At 43.6% G+C, this 20,959-nt stretch overlaps 9 protein-coding genes across 9 annotated transcripts; 4 read left to right on the forward strand and 5 right to left on the reverse strand.

Moving 5' to 3' along the window:
* Nucleotides 1-40: 40 nt before the first annotated feature.
* On the reverse strand, nt 41-4,342 carry SS1G_10725 (predicted protein; the record flags this gene model as incomplete). The annotated part of the gene is made up of 5 exons (XM_001588228.1): nt 41-2,196; nt 2,241-2,620; nt 2,677-3,692; nt 4,153-4,196; nt 4,333-4,342. The coding sequence occupies 5 exons, from the start codon at nt 4,340-4,342 to the stop codon at nt 41-43; spliced, it is 3,606 nt and encodes a 1,201-aa protein (XP_001588278.1).
* A 915-nt stretch (nt 4,343-5,257) lies between these two features.
* SS1G_10726 (predicted protein) lies at nt 5,258-5,491 on the forward strand (the record flags this gene model as incomplete). The annotated part of the gene is made up of 1 exon (XM_001588229.1): nt 5,258-5,491. One exon carries the CDS (start codon nt 5,258-5,260, stop codon nt 5,489-5,491), a length of 234 nt encoding a protein of 77 aa, XP_001588279.1.
* A 1,000-nt stretch (nt 5,492-6,491) lies between these two features.
* Nucleotides 6,492-7,404, forward strand: SS1G_10727 (hypothetical protein; the record flags this gene model as incomplete). The annotated part of the gene is made up of 2 exons (XM_001588230.1): nt 6,492-6,507; nt 6,575-7,404. 2 exons carry the CDS (start codon nt 6,492-6,494, stop codon nt 7,402-7,404), a joined length of 846 nt encoding a protein of 281 aa, XP_001588280.1.
* A 1,806-nt stretch (nt 7,405-9,210) lies between these two features.
* SS1G_10728 (predicted protein) lies at nt 9,211-11,082 on the reverse strand (the record flags this gene model as incomplete). The annotated part of the gene is made up of 1 exon (XM_001588231.1): nt 9,211-11,082. The coding sequence occupies one exon, from the start codon at nt 11,080-11,082 to the stop codon at nt 9,211-9,213; it is 1,872 nt and encodes a 623-aa protein (XP_001588281.1).
* A 1,631-nt stretch (nt 11,083-12,713) lies between these two features.
* SS1G_10729 (hypothetical protein) lies at nt 12,714-15,854 on the reverse strand (the record flags this gene model as incomplete). Its single annotated transcript, XM_001588232.1, has 1 exon — nt 12,714-15,854. The coding sequence occupies one exon, from the start codon at nt 15,852-15,854 to the stop codon at nt 12,714-12,716; it is 3,141 nt and encodes a 1,046-aa protein (XP_001588282.1).
* Nucleotides 15,855-16,366: 512 nt separating this feature from the next.
* SS1G_10730 (hypothetical protein) lies at nt 16,367-16,763 on the forward strand (the record flags this gene model as incomplete). The annotated part of the gene is made up of 2 exons (XM_001588233.1): nt 16,367-16,598; nt 16,663-16,763. 2 exons carry the CDS (start codon nt 16,367-16,369, stop codon nt 16,761-16,763), a joined length of 333 nt encoding a protein of 110 aa, XP_001588283.1.
* Nucleotides 16,764-17,408: 645 nt separating this feature from the next.
* On the reverse strand, nt 17,409-18,030 carry SS1G_10731 (hypothetical protein; the record flags this gene model as incomplete). Its single annotated transcript, XM_001588234.1, has 2 exons — nt 17,409-17,903; nt 17,962-18,030. 2 exons carry the CDS (start codon nt 18,028-18,030, stop codon nt 17,409-17,411), a joined length of 564 nt encoding a protein of 187 aa, XP_001588284.1.
* Nucleotides 18,031-18,348: 318 nt separating this feature from the next.
* On the forward strand, nt 18,349-19,037 carry SS1G_10732 (hypothetical protein; the record flags this gene model as incomplete). Its single annotated transcript, XM_001588235.1, has 2 exons — nt 18,349-18,690; nt 18,765-19,037. 2 exons carry the CDS (start codon nt 18,349-18,351, stop codon nt 19,035-19,037), a joined length of 615 nt encoding a protein of 204 aa, XP_001588285.1.
* Nucleotides 19,038-19,543: 506 nt separating this feature from the next.
* Nucleotides 19,544-19,915, reverse strand: SS1G_10733 (hypothetical protein; the record flags this gene model as incomplete). The annotated part of the gene is made up of 2 exons (XM_001588236.1): nt 19,544-19,603; nt 19,730-19,915. The coding sequence occupies 2 exons, from the start codon at nt 19,913-19,915 to the stop codon at nt 19,544-19,546; spliced, it is 246 nt and encodes an 81-aa protein (XP_001588286.1).
* Nucleotides 19,916-20,959: the final 1,044 nt, after the last annotated feature.

The raw sequence follows: 20,959 nt of genomic DNA on the forward strand, positions 1-20,959 counted from the left end.
TGAATGAATGAATGAATGAATGTAAATGATGAAAAAAACATCAATCGCTTAATTCAATAACCTCCCTCTCAATACTCCGCACCACTTCATCTCCATCCCCATCTCCATCCCCATCTCCATCCCCATCTCCATCCCCATCTCCATCCCCATCTCCATCCCCATCTCCATCCCCATCTCCATCCCCATCTCCATCCACACCCCTCCCCTTCCATCCTCCACCACTTATCCCTTGCCCCCCATGATCATGATCATGATCATCTGCAAATCCAAACTCATTTCTAAACGCTTGATCTTGATCATTATTATTCCGTCTAATCATCTGTACATGTGTCCCCATCACTCCATCTCCATCTCTCATCCTTCCCGGAAGGAAACTTATTTCTTCTTTAATATCCCCGGATTTTTGGATTATCTTTCTGTGTTTATGGTTATGATTGTTATTGTTATTATTAGTAGTGCTGTTGATAGTGGTAGTGGTGGTATTGGTGGTGGTAGTGATATTATTTTCTGAGTTCTTGGTTATTCTTCTCTCGGGGCGTGGTGGTGGTGCTTGGTTTTTATGTGTTGTGGGTGGGTGGGGGAGTTGTTGTGGTTGGGGATGGTGTTGGGATAGAGGAGTAGCTGGATAGATGGGTTTTTGTTCTTTTTCTTTTAGGTTCTTAGTTATAGTTGGTGTGGGATTTTGACGAGATGATGTGGGGGAAGAAAAGGGGGTAGTTGCTCGAATGGTTGCTTCATCTTTACCCCTGTATTCTCTCTCACGCGTGTATTTCGAAGTAGAACAACTTATTCCTCTCGAATCCATAGCGTCGAACTCTCTCTTAATTTCCATTCCTTCCCTCAAACTACCTCCGCTCCCAGCCACTTCACCAATCTTCCCCATATTTCCCACACAAACCCCCTTTAGCATCCTAACAAACAATTCCCCATCTTCTCTCAAAAATCCCGCATCAGCCCTCACCCCATCCGGATAATCCTCTCTCCTATTCATCTCACCCGCTAATTGAATAACCCTCCCCAATACTACTCTCCCACCCTTCTTTCCTCCCTTCTGAACTTTTCCATGAAGTCCATAACACGTATCACAGAGAATCAAACCACACCCCCTATTAACCCTCTCCCGACTACCCTGCGAAGAACCCTCCCTCCTCCCTCCCTCCACCCCTCCTCCCCCACCAGAACCCTTACAAACCCAATCCCCCGGCCTCGGACAAACCGCACACCACCTCGCCCTCCAAACCAACTCCGCTGTACTCCCCACCCCAGGTTCCCCCCCTTCACCTCTCCCCCACCTCCCCATTCTCAACCCCTCCTCACAAGCCTCCACACTCTCCCTCACCAACCCCTCATCTCTCATCCGCTCATCCAATCCCTGCATCTGTCTGAACCCATGTTCCGCACATCCCAATATCCTAACTCGTGCATACGTACACTTAACACACATTCTCGTAACCTCATGTCCTGCATCTGAATCTCCCCATCCGTTTTCTAGTTCTTCGTATCCGGCTCCCGTGATGCTAGGCCAGGGGACGACGGTTACGAGACGGGGACCGTACCCGAAGAGGCCGAAGAAGGGGTTGGTGTGGAAGTCGCAGGGGGGGTAGAGGGACATCGGGTCGCGTTTGTAGTTGAAGATTAGGGGGTGCGAGAAGGAGGTTGGGATGGTTATGGTGCGGATGCCTCTGTGGTGGATGGCGAAGGTTGGGGGGATGGTTTGGGGAGTAGGGGTGTTGGAGATATGTGATTTATTGTTGGTTTCCGTCATCTGATTATTTGAATGGTTGATAGGCTTCGAGCTTAGAAATTGAATGTCGGGTGAATAGGAAGGTTGTGCCCGTGAGAAAGCTTTTTGTTGAGTTTTGTTACGACGTGCATGTGGGTGGGTGGTGCGCCATACTCGGTCGTTGAGTTTGGTTGATTCGAGAATGATGGTTTGGGTAAGGTCTTGAGGAGTTCTGGAAACTGGTGCCATATCTTTTCTTGTTCCTGTCCATGTTCCTTCGCCTTTTTCTTTACTTGGAGTTGTGGCGATGCTAGGTAGCATTTTAAAAGTACAAGCTACATTTGCCTTGACGCAGCGATTACATGGCCCTTCATCATCGCGCTTGAGTGAACATCTGCCTTTGAATTCGACTCTGCAACGATTGCAAGAGACATATTTTCGAGGCATAGCTTTCAACTTCTCAACACTAGTAGCTGTAACTGTTTCTGGTCTTTTCTTATACCCTCTGCTTTCGTACTCTTGCCTCCCTTTCTCTTAGTGCCAGCATTCGCAAGCACATCCGAAATTCTCAATGAAGGTGCAGAACCAGCTCTAGGACCAGCAATACATTTGACGTTAGCTTCCTCACATGCTTTGCAAGAATCAACACCTTTCCCACCATCATCTGCATAGGAACATCTCTTTCGCAACTTCTCTTTGCATCGAAGGCATGAAAGTTTAATTTCAGGCGGGATAATGAATTCGCAATCAATACCTGCATCTTCACAACCCTCACAGGGCCATTCATGACTATATTCAATAAGTGAGCATTCGTCGTCTCCAGCTTCGAAACAAGCTTTACAGCCACGAAGTTGAGGATGCCCGTCGTGTAATTCTTCAAGTGTTAGACCGTCAGATCTAGAACCGTTAGCTGTTTTTGGTCGAAATCATCGTGTGAGTGAATCTCTACGTACCTTCGGTTATGTGAAATCTTGATCTTTTTCCTCCGTCTAGAATGAATTGAATAGTCGATCTCATCATCCCCATTCCCATTTTCATTCTCATCCCCTAAATCATCAACATATGCATCCGCTTCATAAATTGGTGGAAACTTCCTCTCATCACCTTCTGGACCCGGTTTAATTTCTCTCAAACACTTCAAACCCTTTTCACTAGTCAATTTAATCGTAATCATCCACTCAAAAGAACCTTGCTCCTTAGTTTTCCTCCCATTTCTTGCACTGGCACCTATCTTCGCTGTTCCCTCTTCTCCCTCATTCTCCTTATTTTTCCTAGCTCTAGTATTTCTAACGTTTCGCTTGCGTTCTAAACTGGGATCATAAGTACCACTATCATCCTTGTCTGCACCTCCGGCTCCAATTCGTTGCGCTTGTCCTTTGATAGCAGCACTACGTTTGGTACTGTTGAACATGACGCCGAATCCGGCAAAAGTTCTTGGCATGTTATATTTGAAGGTTGGAGGGGAGCTATGGTCCGAGGAAAGGAAGAGGGTTTCTGGTGCTGGAGCTGCGGGAGCATCGAAGTCGGGGGCTTCGGGGGACGAACTAATTGAGCGTGAATCGATATCACTGGTAATTTCCAAATCGGGGTTATTATCATTGACCTGTGCAGAGGTTGAGCTGGTCAAACTGCTGTTTAAAGCATTTCCGAAGATGCTAGTCTGGGCAGTGACTGGGCTAGTCACATTGCGATCTTGACCACCAGAGAAAATGCTAGTTTGAGCAGAGACTGGGCTATTATCAATGCTGCTTGGAACATCTGAGAAGATGCTTGTATAAGAAAGATTCGGGCTATTAGTGGTACTTTCGGCATCATTGGAGAGTATGCTTGCTTGAACGAAGTTTGCGCTATTGAACATATTGGGATTACCGAAGATGCTTACATTGTGATTAGTTTCACTGTTGTCGGTCGTGATATCCGGATTGTCATCATCTGGTCTGAGCTTGGAATGGTTATCCATATTTGTGACCTTTGAACATGAATTAAAAATCGTTAGTCATTGACCCTAGACGGTGATGATGAGTGAACGCAATGATGGCAATGAGTGTTACTAAGACTCCTTGAGCACAACAGCAACTCAGAACTGAAATTATGTGCTAGATGCGAAATACAACAAGGGTGCAGTTGTTGGTGTTAGTTGCTGTCGTGTAGTATGGATCATTACCGATATATCATGCACTAGATGCCATGTTATATAAGGTAAGCGCAACCAGTGTGTGTTGGAGGATCCTTGATAATATAAATGAGAAAACTAAAGTGAGCATTTCCATCTTCATCCTTAATGATACCCCGATGAAATTCTTAACATTCGGTTGATGAAGAAAATTCGGCGAGTGCTGATGAAGCGAACTTCACCTCCCTAAAATCCAGAACCACTCATATGATGAACCAAAAAGGTGAAAACTACCACAACAAAAAGGTCAACTTACCTTGGAAAGTTCCCCCGAAAATTTGCTGGGATATGTCTCAGATACTAAGGATTGATTTGCCGTTAACAATAAGTGATTTGGGGTTGTGGTGGTAGAGTTGTGCAACTTCCGTTGAATATTGTAAGTTGTTGTAAGGTGGGAAAGTGGGCTGAGGTGGCCGAAGAGCCTAAGCTACCATACCACTTGGCATGGTCCGTGTGTAGTACTCTTGTCTATTGGTGTATAGGGCATATATGTATATATTTTAGAAAAAAAACTTGAGTAAGCTCTTAGAGCTTGGGCAAAGAAATCTGGAATACGTCCAGAAGTATAAAGGTCAGTCCATAGATAGTTTGTGGTAATGATATTAATGTATCCCCCAAATTCCGTGATCAAAGAAAGTTATAAACAGATACTAGCAGGTCCTAAGCCATCACATCTCTTCCAAATAGTCCGTAAGCGCTTGCAATACACTATTGTATCAGCCAATCACAAAAGCCAATGCTATGTGCTTGTTGAAGGGAATCGCTAAACCAGCCTGCAGGATAGAAGAAAAGACTCGCTGACATCCCATTAGCATGTTATTTTCCTCCTCTTAGCAAGTGTTCTAAAGAGCATGAGAATAATCTAACTATAATAGGCCAATAATGCAAGAGTCTCCCACAAAGACTTCAAAGGATACTTAGGAGGTTGTTGTGCTCCACAGAGTTTTTGGTGCATCTAGTTGTGACTGCGATGGCCGTGGGAGGAAACGTGTTAGAACTAAATTCCTCGAAGGTTAGTAAATACGCAAAGATTCTCAACCTATGCTTACCCGCTGACTTACATCCTTGAACTAATATCTGAATGTGAAACTGGGCAAGTTCCGTCCCCTTTCTGAACTCTAATAGAGAAGCGAATAAATTCACAAATGCTGCCTCAAATCTCGATGGCTGTTAAAAGAAATGTGGCATGTAGCAAGCCCACTCCTTGCTACATCTCAACGGCATGAAAGGAACCATTTGTCTCCTTGAAGAAGTGAATTCTCTGGCGACTTTCCAATGGTGTATACCAGCGAAGAACTCCCCAAAATTATTCCCGTAGCTTCAGGATTGACATAGAAAAGGACAAAGTTGATGTGGAAAAGATGGATTATCATGGAAGAGCACATGATGAATTTCACGAACAATGGCTTGAGACTCCACAACAGGAGGCGATTTATCTTGGAAGATCTCTCGGCCAGAAAACATATGACTTTGGTCCCCGTTGGCCTGAAACCATCACGCATGCCCAATACTTGCAAAATATAGGACAGCAGTTGGAGTATAAGACGCAAACGTTGAATAGGTTCGTGTGTAGGACCTTCTCGCGTCTTTTCTGAAATTTCGCGAAGGATGTATCTTGCATACTCTACACAGAGAATTATACACCATCCAAGTAGACGACCAGTAACCCAGAAGAAATTATCTAGATTTTGACGGTCCATTGTATTGTAGCTGTGCTGCGGTAGATAGAAGATCAGTTATTGCGATTGAAGTAATAACGTGTGAGATAGCCAAAGGTTGTATGGTGTTCTGGTCGTGGTGTAATAATATGGCTTGAGAAAGTAGACTAATTTTCTGCTCCATATTGTCTACTTGCATTGAATGTTTTTCGCCATGAAGGGAAGGTTAAAAGATGACCTAGCTGGGTTGAGCCATTTTATATCTCAAAGTTCAAAAAGCGCTTTCCTCTGGGACAATTTGTGTGTCAAAATCTCAAAAGCATGGCACCTTATAGATTTGGAAGTTTGGTATCTTGAAAACTTCAAAATGGTGTACTTGAGACTTGATAAATTCGCACAATAACACTTGGGAGGTGGAATAAGCTTAGTAGCCACGGCGTCAAATGCAATGTAAATTTAGGTCATGAATTCGTGGAGGCATCCTTCAATTTGTCTTATAAAAAGTTTGGAAGGGGGAGCAATGGGCATTGGGCAATATACCGGAAGACCAAGACAACCTTTTAACAGGATACATATTTCAATTCCCAATTGACAGTTTTAAACATCTGCACTGAAATGACGAATGCAAGACTTATTTCTTATGTATCTTTTATCAGAGAGATGACCAGATCCGTCTAATCGGTAGAATGTCATCGGCTCAAATTCGGATCTGGTACACGCTAGCGTGCTTACTAAGCAAGCTCGCCAAATTAGTTTTTTTCTGCATATATATTTTATCTTTTGTTGATGCCCCTCCAAAGTAATCATCGATAAGTACAACCTCGTACAATTCAATTGTTGCACTAATTATGGTAGTATTTTCTTGATGGTTATTTCTTCCCTCTCCCACATGGCGGGATGAGGCTTCTCTTAATTCGACACGGCGAGACCGTCGACAATGTTGCCAATGTATAGTAAGCTGTCCGTCTGCAACACTTTCAACCTTCTTTTGGCTAACTTCTTTAAGTGCTGGCATTACAGACTCTCCACTAACGAACCATGGCGTGTTGCAAGCCAATCGACTTGGTACTCATCTTGCAGCTTCAAAAGTCTCCAATATATTCTCTTCCGATCTTCAACGAGCTGTAAAGACCGCAGAGGCCATTCGTACTGCTCAGGACAATGGCACTTCTCTCGAGGTGACAAAGCTTGAGCTCCTTCGAGAACAAGACTTTGGTCATTACGAAAAGAAACCATTTCATGAACGTTCGAAGGATTCAAACAAAACTGGCAAGGAAATACATTATGAGGCACATCGAGGTGATCCTGGATTCAAAGATGTAGAGTCGAAGGAATCGATGAAGAGGCGGATGGAGACATTCGTCAAAGAGCATTTGATGCACCTCCTCGAAATCAATGACAGCAATCTTAATGGTGATACCATCGTCACCGTGGCTCATGGTATTATTCTAGGTCATCTATGGCGAGTTATTTTAAGGCAATTCAATCCAAAGAATGTCTCGGTTGGTCCAGATGTTCCATATCCTGAACGGGGACTGGAATATATTGGTGGTTGGTCCAATACTGGCTACTTAGAATTGGTTATCAAGTCTATTCCGGATGTGTCGCCTGCCAAAGTTGGCTTGGACCCCCTGGTATCGGATGAACAATCAAATGATCCAACCTCAGTGAAACTATCAAACCATAATTTTGACAATTTTGAGGTCATCATGTCACTCATGGTAAAGTCTGTTAATAATCAGGATCATCTCAAAGGGCTCAAGAAAACCAGAGGTGGATTGGGAAGTCTGAAACATGATTCTTCTCAAAGAACTATGGATTCATTCTTCAAGAAGAGGAAGCTTGAATGATACAACTTTGGTAAGCACTTACATTTTTTCTTCAATCAGGGGGGCGAAGAGTAATATGATGATATACCTTATTCACAGACCTGTTCTGTAATCTTCTATGTGGACAAAAAAAGTACCAACTGCTGTCTGATTACTCTTGTTTCTATAATTTCGTTTGGGAGAAGATAAACCGAGAATTTTACTAACAAATTTAATAGATTTTGTACTCCAACTGGCCGTTTGCCTTCTACACCGTATGTTCATTTCGTTTTATCTTGAGGTCTGCGTGTTACGGTTGCAATATAGCTTAGTTTTTCATCAATATTACACACTTGCCAACTATGTCACCTTTTGCTGCTACAATTTTGTGAAAACTTGAGAACTCGCACCATGAGTGCATCCTATTGCACACACAACACGCGTTTCTTTTTATCCCTCACAGCTATTCTGCCAATTTAACGTACTATACCTTTATCCGAATTATCTCGCCTATCGCTTCACCACCCCCTGCCCAAACAGCAAAATAGGCAAAATAAGCGTCTTACACCACCAACAACAGTCGTACGATATTTAAGCGAGAACAGTACGATATCGTACGATTAGATTCCCTTTCAACTCTGGTCAGCGAATGAAGAGAAATGTACAAGTGGAATTTAGGGTGAAGAAAATATTTGTTGCATGTCTGGATTTTGGGCCCGAGTTTTTGTGATTAAAGGGATGGATGGACGGGGTGGGGTGGAGGCTGTAGGGAAAAGGTAAGGAAGGTGTAAGGGGAAAATGCAAATGAGGGAGATTTGTTGCATTTCTAGATTTTGGGGTCGAGTTTTATAATTAAAAAGAGGGGTGGAAGGTGTGAGGCGTGGAAGATGTGAGGCGTGGAAGGTGTGAGGCGTGGAAGGAAGGTGTAGAATGTGCAAGGTAAGGGATGGGGGAAGGAGTTGAACATATGAAGGGAAGGTGTGAAGCGAAGGAAGATTTGTTGCATGTCTGGATTTTGGGCCCGAGTTTTGTGGTTTGTGGTTAAGTGAGGGGATAGGAAAAGGGAAAGGGGGGAAGATTTGTTGCATGTCTGGATTTGGGGCCGAGTGTGTTGTTTTGTGGTTAAAGAGAAGAGGAAGGCAGGTCATGTGTTATGGTTGATAGAGAACTAGATGGGTAGAGTGAAGGTTGATTGTGATGGGTGATGGTGATTTTTGATGATATTACTATACCTAGTGGTAAAAGTCTGATAGGATGCCATGACACAGAAGATATGGATGCACACAACATAAATGTTTTCCTTTGTTTTAATTCATGTTTTCATCATGACAATGCCGCATGCGGTATATAGTGTTCCTGCATGTGGCAAATCTGAGGGAGACTACTCTCTTCATTGCACACATCTTACTTCACTAAATAACCCTTAAAAAATGCATCAAGAATATTATCATCTCACTCACTCAATCAAATATTCCAAACATACAAAATTTATATGTATCTAGATTATTAAAAATTAATGCATTATCTCTTTACCCTATATTTATATCATAGCAATCTTCCCCGTCGCATTAGGTAGGTATCCATTAAGTAGACTTTTCGCCCTTCCTTCCTTCCATCCATCAATCCATTACCACCCCAAGCAAGTTCCCACAAACAAAACTTAAAACTCCCATCGCAGTATTATTATCAATATCAAAATTCAATCAATATAGATATAAACGCAAATCCATACAAAATCCAATAAAATCCAAATCCAGGCAAAGTCTCAAGAATTAATTCCGGAACATTAAATAACCAACTCATCAAATGAAAGAAGTCAAATGAACGAAATCAAAACAACATCAAAAATTAAAGCAATAACAAACCCCCAACAGCAAACCCAACAAGTCCCACAATAGCTCCTCCTTCAAGCGCCTTAACTCTCTCCGCACCACCAGTAAATTGACCAGCAACCGCCCCGGCACTAGTTTCCGCAGGTGCGGCAGCAGTCTCAGTGGGTGCACCACTAGTGAGCTGACCAAGAACAGACCCGGCACTAGTTTCAGCGGGCACGCCACCAGGAACAAAAGTTGTGATTGTTTGACCCGCACTAACAAACGTGGTGATTGCACCTGCCGGAATAGTAGTCGTGAGCGTGACACCGGAAACGACGGTCGTGCTAACGATACTGGCTGGAACTTGTGTTGCAGGAACAATAGTTTCTTGTCCTGAGATGGTGGTTTGGATTCCTTGGACGGTTTGGACGATGTTTTCGCTGGTGATGGTGAGGGGGACGATGGGGGCGATGGGTACGATTGGGATGGAGGTGATGGTTGTGATGGGTGGGTTGACGGTGGTGATGGTTGTGAGAACGGGGAGGATTGTGATGGAGGGTAAGAGGGTGTTGGGGGGTGGGACGACGCCGCCTGCTGCGGTGGCGGTGCCGGTTTCGATTATGGGGGTGATGGGGATTATAGGGATGATGGGGATGATGGGATTGACGGTTCCTTGTGCGTCGGTTGTAACGGCTGGTGGAGGAACAATTTCGGTGGTAGGGATGAGAGGGGGAGGAATAACTTTAGTAGTTGGGATGACAGGAGGAACGATCTGGGTTGTTGGGATGAGAGGTGGTGGCACAACCTGAGTAGTGGGAATAAGAGGTGGTGGCACAACTTGAGTTGCTGTCTCAGGAGGTGGTACAACCTGGGTAGTAGGAATAACAGGGGGAGGAACAACCTGGGTAGTAGGGATAACAGGAGGAGGAACAACTTGAGTAGTAGGTGTAGTGACACCACCTCCACCAGTTCGAGTCCCAGTCCCAGTTTCACTACCAGTAGTTATACGGGTAGTAACAGTTTCAGGAGGAACAGTTGTAGTAACCACAGTAGTTTCTCTGCTTGTAGTAAGACCAGATTGAGTACGAGTCCCTGTACCGGTTTCTGAAGTGGTAGGAATCGTAGTGACAATCGTAGTGGTTTCACGACTTGTTGTGAGGCCAGATTGAGTACGAGTTCCTGTTCCAGTGGAGGTAGAGGTGGAAATAGTAGAAGATGTTTCGCTTGTTGTAGCGCGCGAAGTCGTACTTGTACTGATGCTAGATATGGTTCTACTCTCGCTGGTAGTTGCAGTTCTACTCTCTCTGGAAGTTATAGTTCTACTCTCGCTAGTAGTTGTAGTTCGGCTGGTTGTAAGGCCAGATTGGGTACGAGTACCTGTGCTACTTGCACTTGAAGTTCTGCTGGTAGTGACATCCGATTGAGTACGAGTTGCTGAGCTACTAGGAGTTGAAGAATTTTGAGTTGAAGTTCTTTGAGTGGTTGGCTGAACAGTACTTGTTGGACGGACCGTGATTGTAGAAGTGACATCGACAGTACTTCTGATGGTTGTTCGTGGAGGTGTCCGGGAACTAGGCTTCTCTGCAATGCGGGAACTTGACTTCTCTGGCTTGGAAGTTGGCTTGTCTGGAGTAGACTTTGGTGGGGGCTTATTGTTATTGTCATTATCGTTGATATTGGTGTTCTCATTGACATTTGTGTTTTCGTTCACATTTGTATTGGTGTTGGTGTTGCTGTTGTTATTCTCATTGCTATTTCCATTCTCATTGGCATTGCCATTTGAATTGCCATTGGAATTTCCATTGATATTAGCAAGGGCATTATCAACTTGATCTTGAATTTGACCCTGCGGAGCTGCAAGCGAGAGAGTAGCGAGACCCGCTATGATAGCATAGTGGAAACGCATCTTGACTGTAGGGTTCTAACCGCTTGATTGTATGAAAGTTCGAACGAGAGAAGTATCGAATTCTAAAGTTTAGAACGAAAGTGTTTGAGAAGAAAAGGTTCACGAGATCAAAACCTGGGTCAGACATGATTGACATGGTTATATACAATTATCACGTACAAGAAGTTCTTTATCCGGTTATTACCGCAAGCAGAGCGTCAGAAGGCGAATTGAACTATCTATAGAGGTTTGCTTCGTTTGCACATCTATGACATCTATGGTTGCGGAAGTGAACTCGGTTTAGGAATGGTTTGAAGAAGACTTCTTCATGAAAACGTAGAGGATGAATGGAAATGAGAAGTAGAACAAAGCAACCAATGAATCCAGCTTCTCTGAGTCGGCTACGGAAACAGCTATGGAAATAGGAGTAAGAAGATATTTATGGAAACGCACGTCGAGGTTACATAACTGCTTAAGCTTGACAGCAGGGTTGTTCGATAATCGTGCTTTGTTCCCCTGAATATCTGCTTTCAGAATCCGGTACCTAAAATAACTAGAGTTTTCATGTATACTTGCGTCACTGCTTCTCGAGTTTACTTACATCATAATCTTGATTTTTAATAATCGATGTTCGATGATGTGATTGCTGTTCGCAGACAGAACAAATCTCGGACGATGAGTGAAGCCGGAGATGCTTCCGATCTCGTTTAAGCCGGCCGCATTCCTCGTATGCCGAGATACGGCATTTCTGCATGCGATTCTCGGATTTTCTAGGTGTTGCTCTGTGTGTTTGTTCATTTCATTCGTGCTAAATCTGGATTTTTATTTTTGTGTTCCTATGAGCTATGATCTTCCAACTGAAAAACTAGAGCGACTTTCTCCAATTCAGCCCACGCCCTCAGTGAAGCACTTGCGGAATTTCTCGAGTACAATTTCTCTAGCCATTCTCTATCAGCATCTTAATACTACATAGATATCCCAACAGCCAGAACATCTTCTATCTACCAAACAAGAAAAACAAGCAATAAAACAGCAAAAAGGATAATTGGTGTCATCCTCCCAAGGGCATGATCTGTAGCAACCTGTAGCTAATAATCCAATCCTAAAAATACAGTAATTGAAGAGATTGCTCCAGTACCTAGGTAGCGTCAAATCATTTGTTCTCTTGTGTCGATATATATTCTTGATTGACGATTGACGAAGTGAATAACGTGGCGGGCAATTGATGCGAGAAAGCATTTACCAACTAAGCAATTAATCAGCCAGGCAAATGATATTTGATCGTGAACGATATCAGTGCAACACACACTCGTGTGTATAGTCGTGTCCAGATCTCACTAAATACACTATTTGTTGCATAATATTTAGAGATATCCCGCTCTCATCCGTTTCAAGGTTCCCGTCACTTCATCCACGTATCTGGAATGTGGCGTTTTTCAACATACACATCATGTTGAAATCATGAATGCATAAACGCAATTTCTTCAATTTCATAACAATCATCTATTTCATAACTCTTATCTTTTCTTCTTGGTCATCTATCATTCATCATCATGACTTTGGATCCATAGAAAATCGTTTTCGAGTTCATTGACCCAGGTTCCATTCATTTTTCATCCACATCCCACACAAATCTAATTTTAGCTATCTCCTCAAACCTCGACATTTTCAAACAAGAAAGTTGGAACACCAGGAACAGCCTGGTCAGCCATACTTGGCAAAGCTCCGTATTCCTTCTCCGCACCACCCTCAATTGAGATAACAACACCTTTCTTTCCACCCTCATCACCATCCACAATAACTAACTCTATCACCGATAATCCAGCCGCCTTCTTAAGACCGGGTACCATATTCTTGAGTGTTTTCTGCTCATCAAAAGCCAATTTCCTCTCAAATATTTGATCTGCAGCTTCACCATTCTGTAATCTTCTCTTCAAAGCTTGTACAAAAGGCATGGCTTTCTTCATTTCTCCCATCTTAGCAATCTTGCCATTCAATTCCTTGTCATCAGCACTCTTGGTCTCTGGGTTCCAGGATTCACGAACAAGGTCGATATACTTTTCTTGCCAAGCAGGGAATTTGGCAGCAGAGAAAATGGTAAGCTTCTTGGGCTTCTTGAGATCATATCCAATATCTTTTCCTTTGGCTTTTTTCTTTTGTTGAGCAGCTTCAGCGGATGTGATATTCGAGGATGTAGAGCGGACGTATTCTCGAGCAGCGCTGAGACCTAGATTTGGAGCTGCAACGGTAGGATAAAGGGCATTCTGAATGGTAGTGGGCTTGTGAAGGACCTCGAGCCAGATGTATTCAGACCAATGAGGCGCAATGACAGTGAGAAGAAGAGCTTGGAGCTCAATATATCTGAGAATAAGATCTTTGTGCATCTTGATTCCGGCAGCAATGCTGGCTTCACGATAGAAGTCACGCGCACCTGTGAAGTCATAAAGAGCCAATTTGAGAGCGAGCTTATAATCTGTCGCTTCGTAATGTTGACGACATTCCTGAACAATAGCATTCATTTCATTCTCGAATAGTGCGTCAAGGAAATCGTTCTTTTCTCCTGTACGAAGGCTATCTTGTTCCTTTACCATATCCTCACACCATTCTCGGAGGGTGTAAAGACGGAGAACGTTGTTATCGGCAACATCTTCTTCAAAATTGGCATCCGCAACTCCATCTCCCGCATCAGCCAATGCAATTCGACTAGCATCTGCACCATATTTGTTGATCATGTCGCTCAAGGTCATGAAGTTTCCAGTCGATTTACTCATCTTTTCTCCGTTCAAGAGCAAGTGACCATTGGCACGGACACCCTTCGGCCAGTACTCTGGTGGGAAAATGGCGATATGGATATAAAGGAAGAAAGTAAGATGGTTAGGGATGAGATCCTTTCCTGATACTCTAAGGTCAAGTGGGTACCAGTATTCGAATTCTCTTCTCATTGACTCGAGGGTCTCCTTTGGAATCTTGCTTTCACTCAGGATATCATCACTAATATCCCGGCGAGCGAAGACATAATCCCAAATCTCGTCGGTCATTTGCTCTGGCTTGATTCCAGCAAGACCTTGAGTCTTACCGAAAATATCGTTATGAAGATAGTGAGCAATGGTATAGTATGCCATGTAAATGGTACTGTCACTCAAACTTTCAACCAAGAATTGAGGATCCCAGGGAAGTTTTGACCCAAGACCATAAGTTCTGGCACATGCCCATTGATTGAGCCAGTTGAGGACACCTTCAAAGCCATTTTTGGTTTCTTGCGAGTAAGTGTTCAAACCAGAATCAAGGTGGCCAAGAGCTTCCTTTCTCCAGGACTCCTCTCCATAATCAAGATACCATTGATCCATTAATGCGACGCAACAATCATCCCCAGATCGACTAGTAACTTTTCGCTCGGGTTCCGAGTATGCAAAGCCTTGACCAGCGTCAATGATTTGCTTTCTGACCTTAGGCTTGGCAACTTCGACCTTCTCTCCCTTGAACTCTCCAAATGCCATGATACCTTGGTAGTACCCCTCCTTATATGAAAGCTCTTTCGCCTCTTCCAATTTTGTCTTGTCCTTTGGTGAGGCAATCTTGAGCTTCTTCACCAAGAACGGAGCGCACATATCTCCATACGAAGGTGTATTGATGATAGAGATTATCTCTAATTCGGCCCATTCTTTCTTGATACCATAATAATCCGCCTTCTTAGCGAGATCCATGATTGTCGCATAATCATCTGGACTGTCAGATGGTACGCAGGTAACAACACCAGTACCTTTGGTAGGAAGAACTGACTCCATAGGAAGGATTCTAACACCATCTTTATGTACGGAAAGAGGAGCTTGAACTAAAGTTCCAACACATGCTGAACCAATAATCTCTGCTACCTTATCAACTTTACCATTTTCAGGGAAAATATCTTGGTATGACATATTTCTTGCCGCACGATCGGTAATAACGAAGTATTCCTTTTCTGAAACTTTGAAAACACCATAGGTAATCTTAGGTCCAACAAAACAACAGTTCTGGCCATACATGGTCTCTGGTCGAAGTGTAGCGGGTACGAAGAAAATATCTGCATCCGCAGGGACCTTATCCTTGATTGCAGCTGCAGCCTCTGATGACCATTCCATGACCTTCAACTTCATGGCTACGTAGTCTTGTGGGCCAACTCCCTCCCCATCACTTCGATCGTGATCCATACATGGCTGTCCGTCCTTTGGCGAGTAAATTGTGTATCGCTTCCCGAACTTAATCTTCTTGAGCTCCCTGAGACGATTCATCTGCCATCGAACAAAAGCATCGTAGTATGGGTTGGCATCGGTTGTAACAAACGATCTTCTCCAATCAACACGTGCTCCGAAATTCGTTAGATCTCGTCTGCAAAGGGGAGAAAAGTAGGCACCCCAATATTGAGGGTCTGCGAACTGATGAATATCCTCCATTGGAATACCTAATGCTCTCATAATCTGGAATTGATACTTCATCTTGACAACCTTTGCGGCAGCCTTTCCTTTCTTTGCCGTGAACTTGGTGACATCTTCGTGATGTGTGCTTGGCGTAGGGGTATTTGTCTTCTCCTCCAAAACCTCTTCCTCCTTATAGTTCTCGAAGTTCTTTCCAAAAAGCTTAATTTCATTCACGAGCTTGTCGGCGCATGCTTTGATAGGTAAACCGGTCAAATGAAAACCCATGGGGAATAAAGTTCTCTTTCCTTGCATACGTGCGAAACCCGCTGTGAATTCAACCTTACTGACGGTGAAACTGTGACCAGCATGAAGAGTACCGTTCATGTATGGATATGCCATGGTACCGAAGAATTTAGGGTGCTGTTCGCGCAATTCTGCGGCGGAGACAGAGTGGAGGGGTATCTCGGACGTGGAAGGGGCATCTGGCTGGAATACACCATCTTTTTCCCATCGTGCCTGGTATTTCCTCTCAATCGCAATAAGTTTGTCTCTTTTCTCAGTCTAAAAAGATACTATGATTAGCAAGTATTTGGGTTATGCTAAAGGAGGGGTACTTGCGCCTTTCAACTCTTTAGTTTTGGAGATTGTGGCATTCCCCAAAGCCTTTGCAGTGGCTTCAACTGCCGCCATATTTGCGATATTGAACAGACAGAACTTTCAATATCCTCACGGTAGAGTTTCTACTGTTGTTTCAAGGTTTCATTGAGTCACCCGAAATCGCACAGAAATTCGAGTCGACTTGAGAAATTGCGGGTAGTGGGGTCATGCATTATTGCCTGAGGCTAAGACAGAATTGGTTCTCCAGCTTCAAGCTTCACCTCGAATCATTAACAGCCATGCTCATCAATAGAATGTTTCGCACAATTGTTAGACGTGCTGCTCAGCAGACGCGGTTGGAGCTACCGTATGATCCAAACTCAAATCCGTATAAGGCAAAACGTTTATGGCCACCCGACTTCTCCAAATTGTCGCAAAAGCATCAATTCCGGCTTGAACGAAGATACAAAAGAAGAGCGAAGTTAAAGTGGGCGAGACCGAGGTGGACAAAGGCCGTCAAAATCGCACAATTGAGCTCTGTTCTATGTGAGTAGACTGGGAGAAAATATCGGATCATGGAATACTGATGTTTGGGCAATAGTTGTGATAGTGTACGGAGTACTATTCGCAGATTGGAACAAGGACAATTTGGTTCACGAGAGGGCACCATTTCAGGGAGTACGAATATCTCCGCCTTCACCAAGAAACTAGGATATTGACAATATATAGGTTCGGGAATGGTTTTTTGGACTCACGGGATCAATGTGGACAAAAGATCAGGTTCGCAAAAGTGTAGATCAAGCCGCAGACGCATCTCCTGTAGCAAAGACGAGTAATTGAAGTACAGGTCATGTTTTTATAGCTTTGACAAAAGCCATGATATTGTATAATTTGTAGTATATCATTCTCGGCGTGGAGGCGTTAAATACCACTCTTGGGCTGGAAGTGTAAATCATGTATGAATCACAGTCTCTCCTCGAGATACCCTCCTCGTTTGTCGTTATCCCTTCATGAATACTATTGCTTGTAGCTATTCTTTTGTAATTTGAGTAGTCGTAAGACACTCGGGGGCACAGCCATCCATGACGGTGTGTATCTAATCAGGAAGACCTGTGTGCTGACAGCATTTTGGGCTCTTTTGTGCTCATATCTAGTTGCGTAAGACTTATGGATTTCAACCATATGAAACAACTTTAGTATTGAGAGTGTTGAGCTGCTCTCTCAACTGCCTTTCATTGCGTTCCTCAGTGCCAGCCTCGGATCACAAATTTTTGCAATAACATGACCCTGCTAATGATTCGGGTTTGCTTACTGCAGTTTGCCTGAAGCGTTTGTAGTTAAAATAGTCGCCGACTTTCATCGAGTAGCCCAAGCAAAATTCCCACCCATTCCCATCCCTCCTAATGCCCCTCCCCTCCCTTCATTCAACGGCCTCTTTGCCACCTTCCCCTGCGCCCTCACCCCTTCCACTACTCTCTCTAGCTGTGTTTCAATAACAACACCCCCTACGATCATCTCACTCAAAGTTGCATGTAGGGTCTCGAAGTTGAAGATCAAATCTAGTTCGCATACATTCTCAAATAATCGATCAAGCGCCTCCACATACACTTGGATCAAATCAATAAGAGCAAGTGGTGACTCGGTAGAAGTTGAGATGATAATGAAGTAGAGTGTCGCATAATGGCGGTAGGTGACGAGGGAAGGAATGTCGTTGTGGGGAGACGAGTCTGTTTTGGATGTGGAGGAGGAGGCGAGAAGAGGTGGAAGCGGAAGGAAATTACATGAGCCAGTAGGGCGATTAGAGACCAGTGTAAATATCTCTGAAATAAGTCGCTGTTGAACTGATGTTTCCTGGTGGGGCTATTAGCAAAGGGATTCTTTGGAGGATGATGGGGCGGTCGGTATTCACTAATTGTGTATAAAACTTTGTGAGACGTGGTTGCCCAGCATTATTGAAGACAAGAACGGCGTTGATCATCTTTCCTTTCAAGTATGTAGAATTTCGAATTGTATTTGCTATTTCTGTTGTGGTCTATAGAAGGCTGGCACAAGAAGGCTGAACTAAAATGCAGGTGTATTGATCATGGTACGGGACTTCCGAGTCCCGATGATGAAGCGGGAAAACGTGGGGTAACCTTAGCAGCTTTAGCTAGCTGAAAGCTTAATCCCTATTGAGCTTTGTGCGACCAACCTGTTTATTAACTCCTAGAACTGTAACAATCAAATTGTCGACCCATCTCACCATTGAATCAATTCTCCTATTCTGTGCTACATATTCTTCAGTAAATTCGCAACAATGACGCGCACATTCTTGACAAAGATTCTCCGCAATGCGCCCCGCCAATATATTACCCCTCGAAATTTCCTTGCGCGTGGTCGAGCACTTCCAATCATTCGATCAAGCGTTATTTATCAACCCTTCCGCTCAATCGCAACGTCAAATAGAGTAGGCAAAGGACTTTCTCCAGAATCTGAGAATCCTAAGCCTAAGGTATTGGATAGCAAGGAAGAGTCAAAGCAAGCCGCCGACCTCACTCAAGAACAATACAACGAATTGTCGGATGAGTACATGGATACGATTGTTGAAAAGCTAGAGGCATTACAAGAAGAGAGAGAAGACATTGATGTTGAGTACAGCGTGCGTTTTTTTTCCTTTGCTCATGCAATTTTTCCATGAGGTACTTCCCAAAATTGACAGAGATACTTCCATAGGCGGGAGTTCTTACTCTCTCATTCCCACCCATCGGCACGTATGTCATCAACAAGCAACCACCCAACAAGCAAATTTGGCTTTCTTCTCCAACCTCTGGTCCAAAGCGCTACGATTTTGTGATTACAAGCGAAGGTCAAGATTCAAAAGAAGGCACAGGATCAGGGGAGTGGATATACTTGAGAGATGGCTCTTCTTTGAGCGAATTGTTGTTGAATGAAGTGGGTGTCGACTTATCAAATTCATATACCGCTGAGATGCAAGGAGAAGAGTGATAGTTTTAAATATTCAAGTAAGATACACAGATGAATTGGGCGAGCTCTTCTTGCGATATGCGTTCCCTAAATCAGACATCATATGGCGTTTTATGGCAGTGGTATTTTCACGACATGAGATATTTCGTATAGAAAATCATTTGAGATATTGTGGCAGCTTTGTATTTTTGGACTTCATCCAACGATAATGGACACAGTATGGCTCTCTAAATGTGTGCTCATAATATACACGATAGTAATCTTTTCCTTGTGATCTAATCACCACGTCCTTGACTTGACCCAATTCGGTTTCTATTCTTGCGGTAATGTTCCTTCGCAGAATAGCACCATGTACTGGATAGTTATCATCGAGCGCGAGTCGTGTTTGGAAAAGTATGCCCGCCATCATCGCTGCATATCCCTCTGTCATTCTCTTTTCCAGTAAACCTTCATTACTACTCGATGTAAAATATTATAATCTCGACTCGAATCAAATATCATGAAGCAGCCTCGGCTCATCAGTCTACTCATGTCGCAACCGCCACTTGAGAACCACCTTGATCTCCTTCTGGCTTTGGTAAATCATCCTACAACGCAAGTATTAGTCCCATAATTCAGGAATCTTCTTGTCTTTTCTGCATCGGGAGCCATGATCGGTGTGCCTTCGTACTGGCATCGAACCGCATTCCTTCATCAGGAAGAATAAAACTCACCACCTCAAAAATTACTTTAATCATCAAACTACAACTTGGACACACTCCGATATCTTCTCCGTCCCTCAAATCCGCAATGCCAATCTCAAATCGATCGCCACATGGACATGGATAATGATAAATTTGTAGAACTGGGTCATAAGTCATGTCCTCGATTTCGATCTCGTCGTAAATATTTTCGGCCATAGTTTCTTTATTCAGGTATGATCCGAAACACAAACTTGTTGTTAAAAAAGGTTTTAGGGGCCCTCTGCTGAAGTGTAAGACTTGTTTTATCTGGGTGGCCGTAAGATTGTGGTGACAGTGGGGATTACAGAATTCACAAAGAAAATTGTTGCGGATGATGTGTTATTCCGCTCCGCTAGTGCATCGGACTTTAGAATCCCATATCAAGCCTGGTCAGCCGAAATTGCTTAGACTTCCAACTGTTAGTTTTTGTTTTTAGAATGGAAAGCCCCCCATCCTATTGATGCACAATGCCATAATGCTTACAATCATGAATCACTCTTCATCACAATGGACATCCTTTTACTTCAAACGAAGGATAAGGAAAGCAGTTGGTATGTGCAAAATGAATAAACATGCCTGGGCTTACTTGCCTTGCTACATCATACAGTGGACAGATCATCACGTCTAGGCCTGATGAAGAGTTTGACGTCAAAACTTTCCACTTGATGCATGTTTGAAGTCTGTTAGATGTACAAGTCTGACAAGCTTTTGAGGGTTGATACCCCATCTTCAAATACTTGCTGATTTAGAGAATATTGCAACTATCATGGCTGTCTCATGGAACAGGTATACGGGAAAGTCCCTCGTGGCAGTTAAGCGCATTATGACTGTTTTATAGCTACAACTTTCTTGCATTTCTTTCGATCATTTATTCCTACAATTGGATTCAAAAATTCATGCAAGTTCAAGCGCTACCTAGTGAAGGATTAAAGCGTTTGCAGATGCATGAGATGTGGGCTCCCTAGAATGCACAAAATGGGGCTTGTTTTCTGATTCGTCAAATGAACGATCATGCACTCCCCCTGATACAGGTTCTCTCCAATTTCTCACTACACTGCTTCAAGCCCTGGAATGAGTAGAGCATTCTTTTATGCGTTCCTTCCGCGTGTCGTTAGGATCCTGGATGTTGGCCTGCTCCTGTCTAGCCCTGTCCACACTCGACCCTTGCTGGCTTAGCCGCAAGTCTTATCCATTTTTAGAAGGGAAAGTCTTTCAGTGCAT

This window comes from Sclerotinia sclerotiorum, genomic scaffold, assembly GCF_000146945.2.
Source record: "Sclerotinia sclerotiorum 1980 UF-70 scaffold_16 genomic scaffold, whole genome shotgun sequence".
NCBI lineage: Eukaryota > Fungi > Ascomycota > Leotiomycetes > Helotiales > Sclerotiniaceae > Sclerotinia > Sclerotinia sclerotiorum.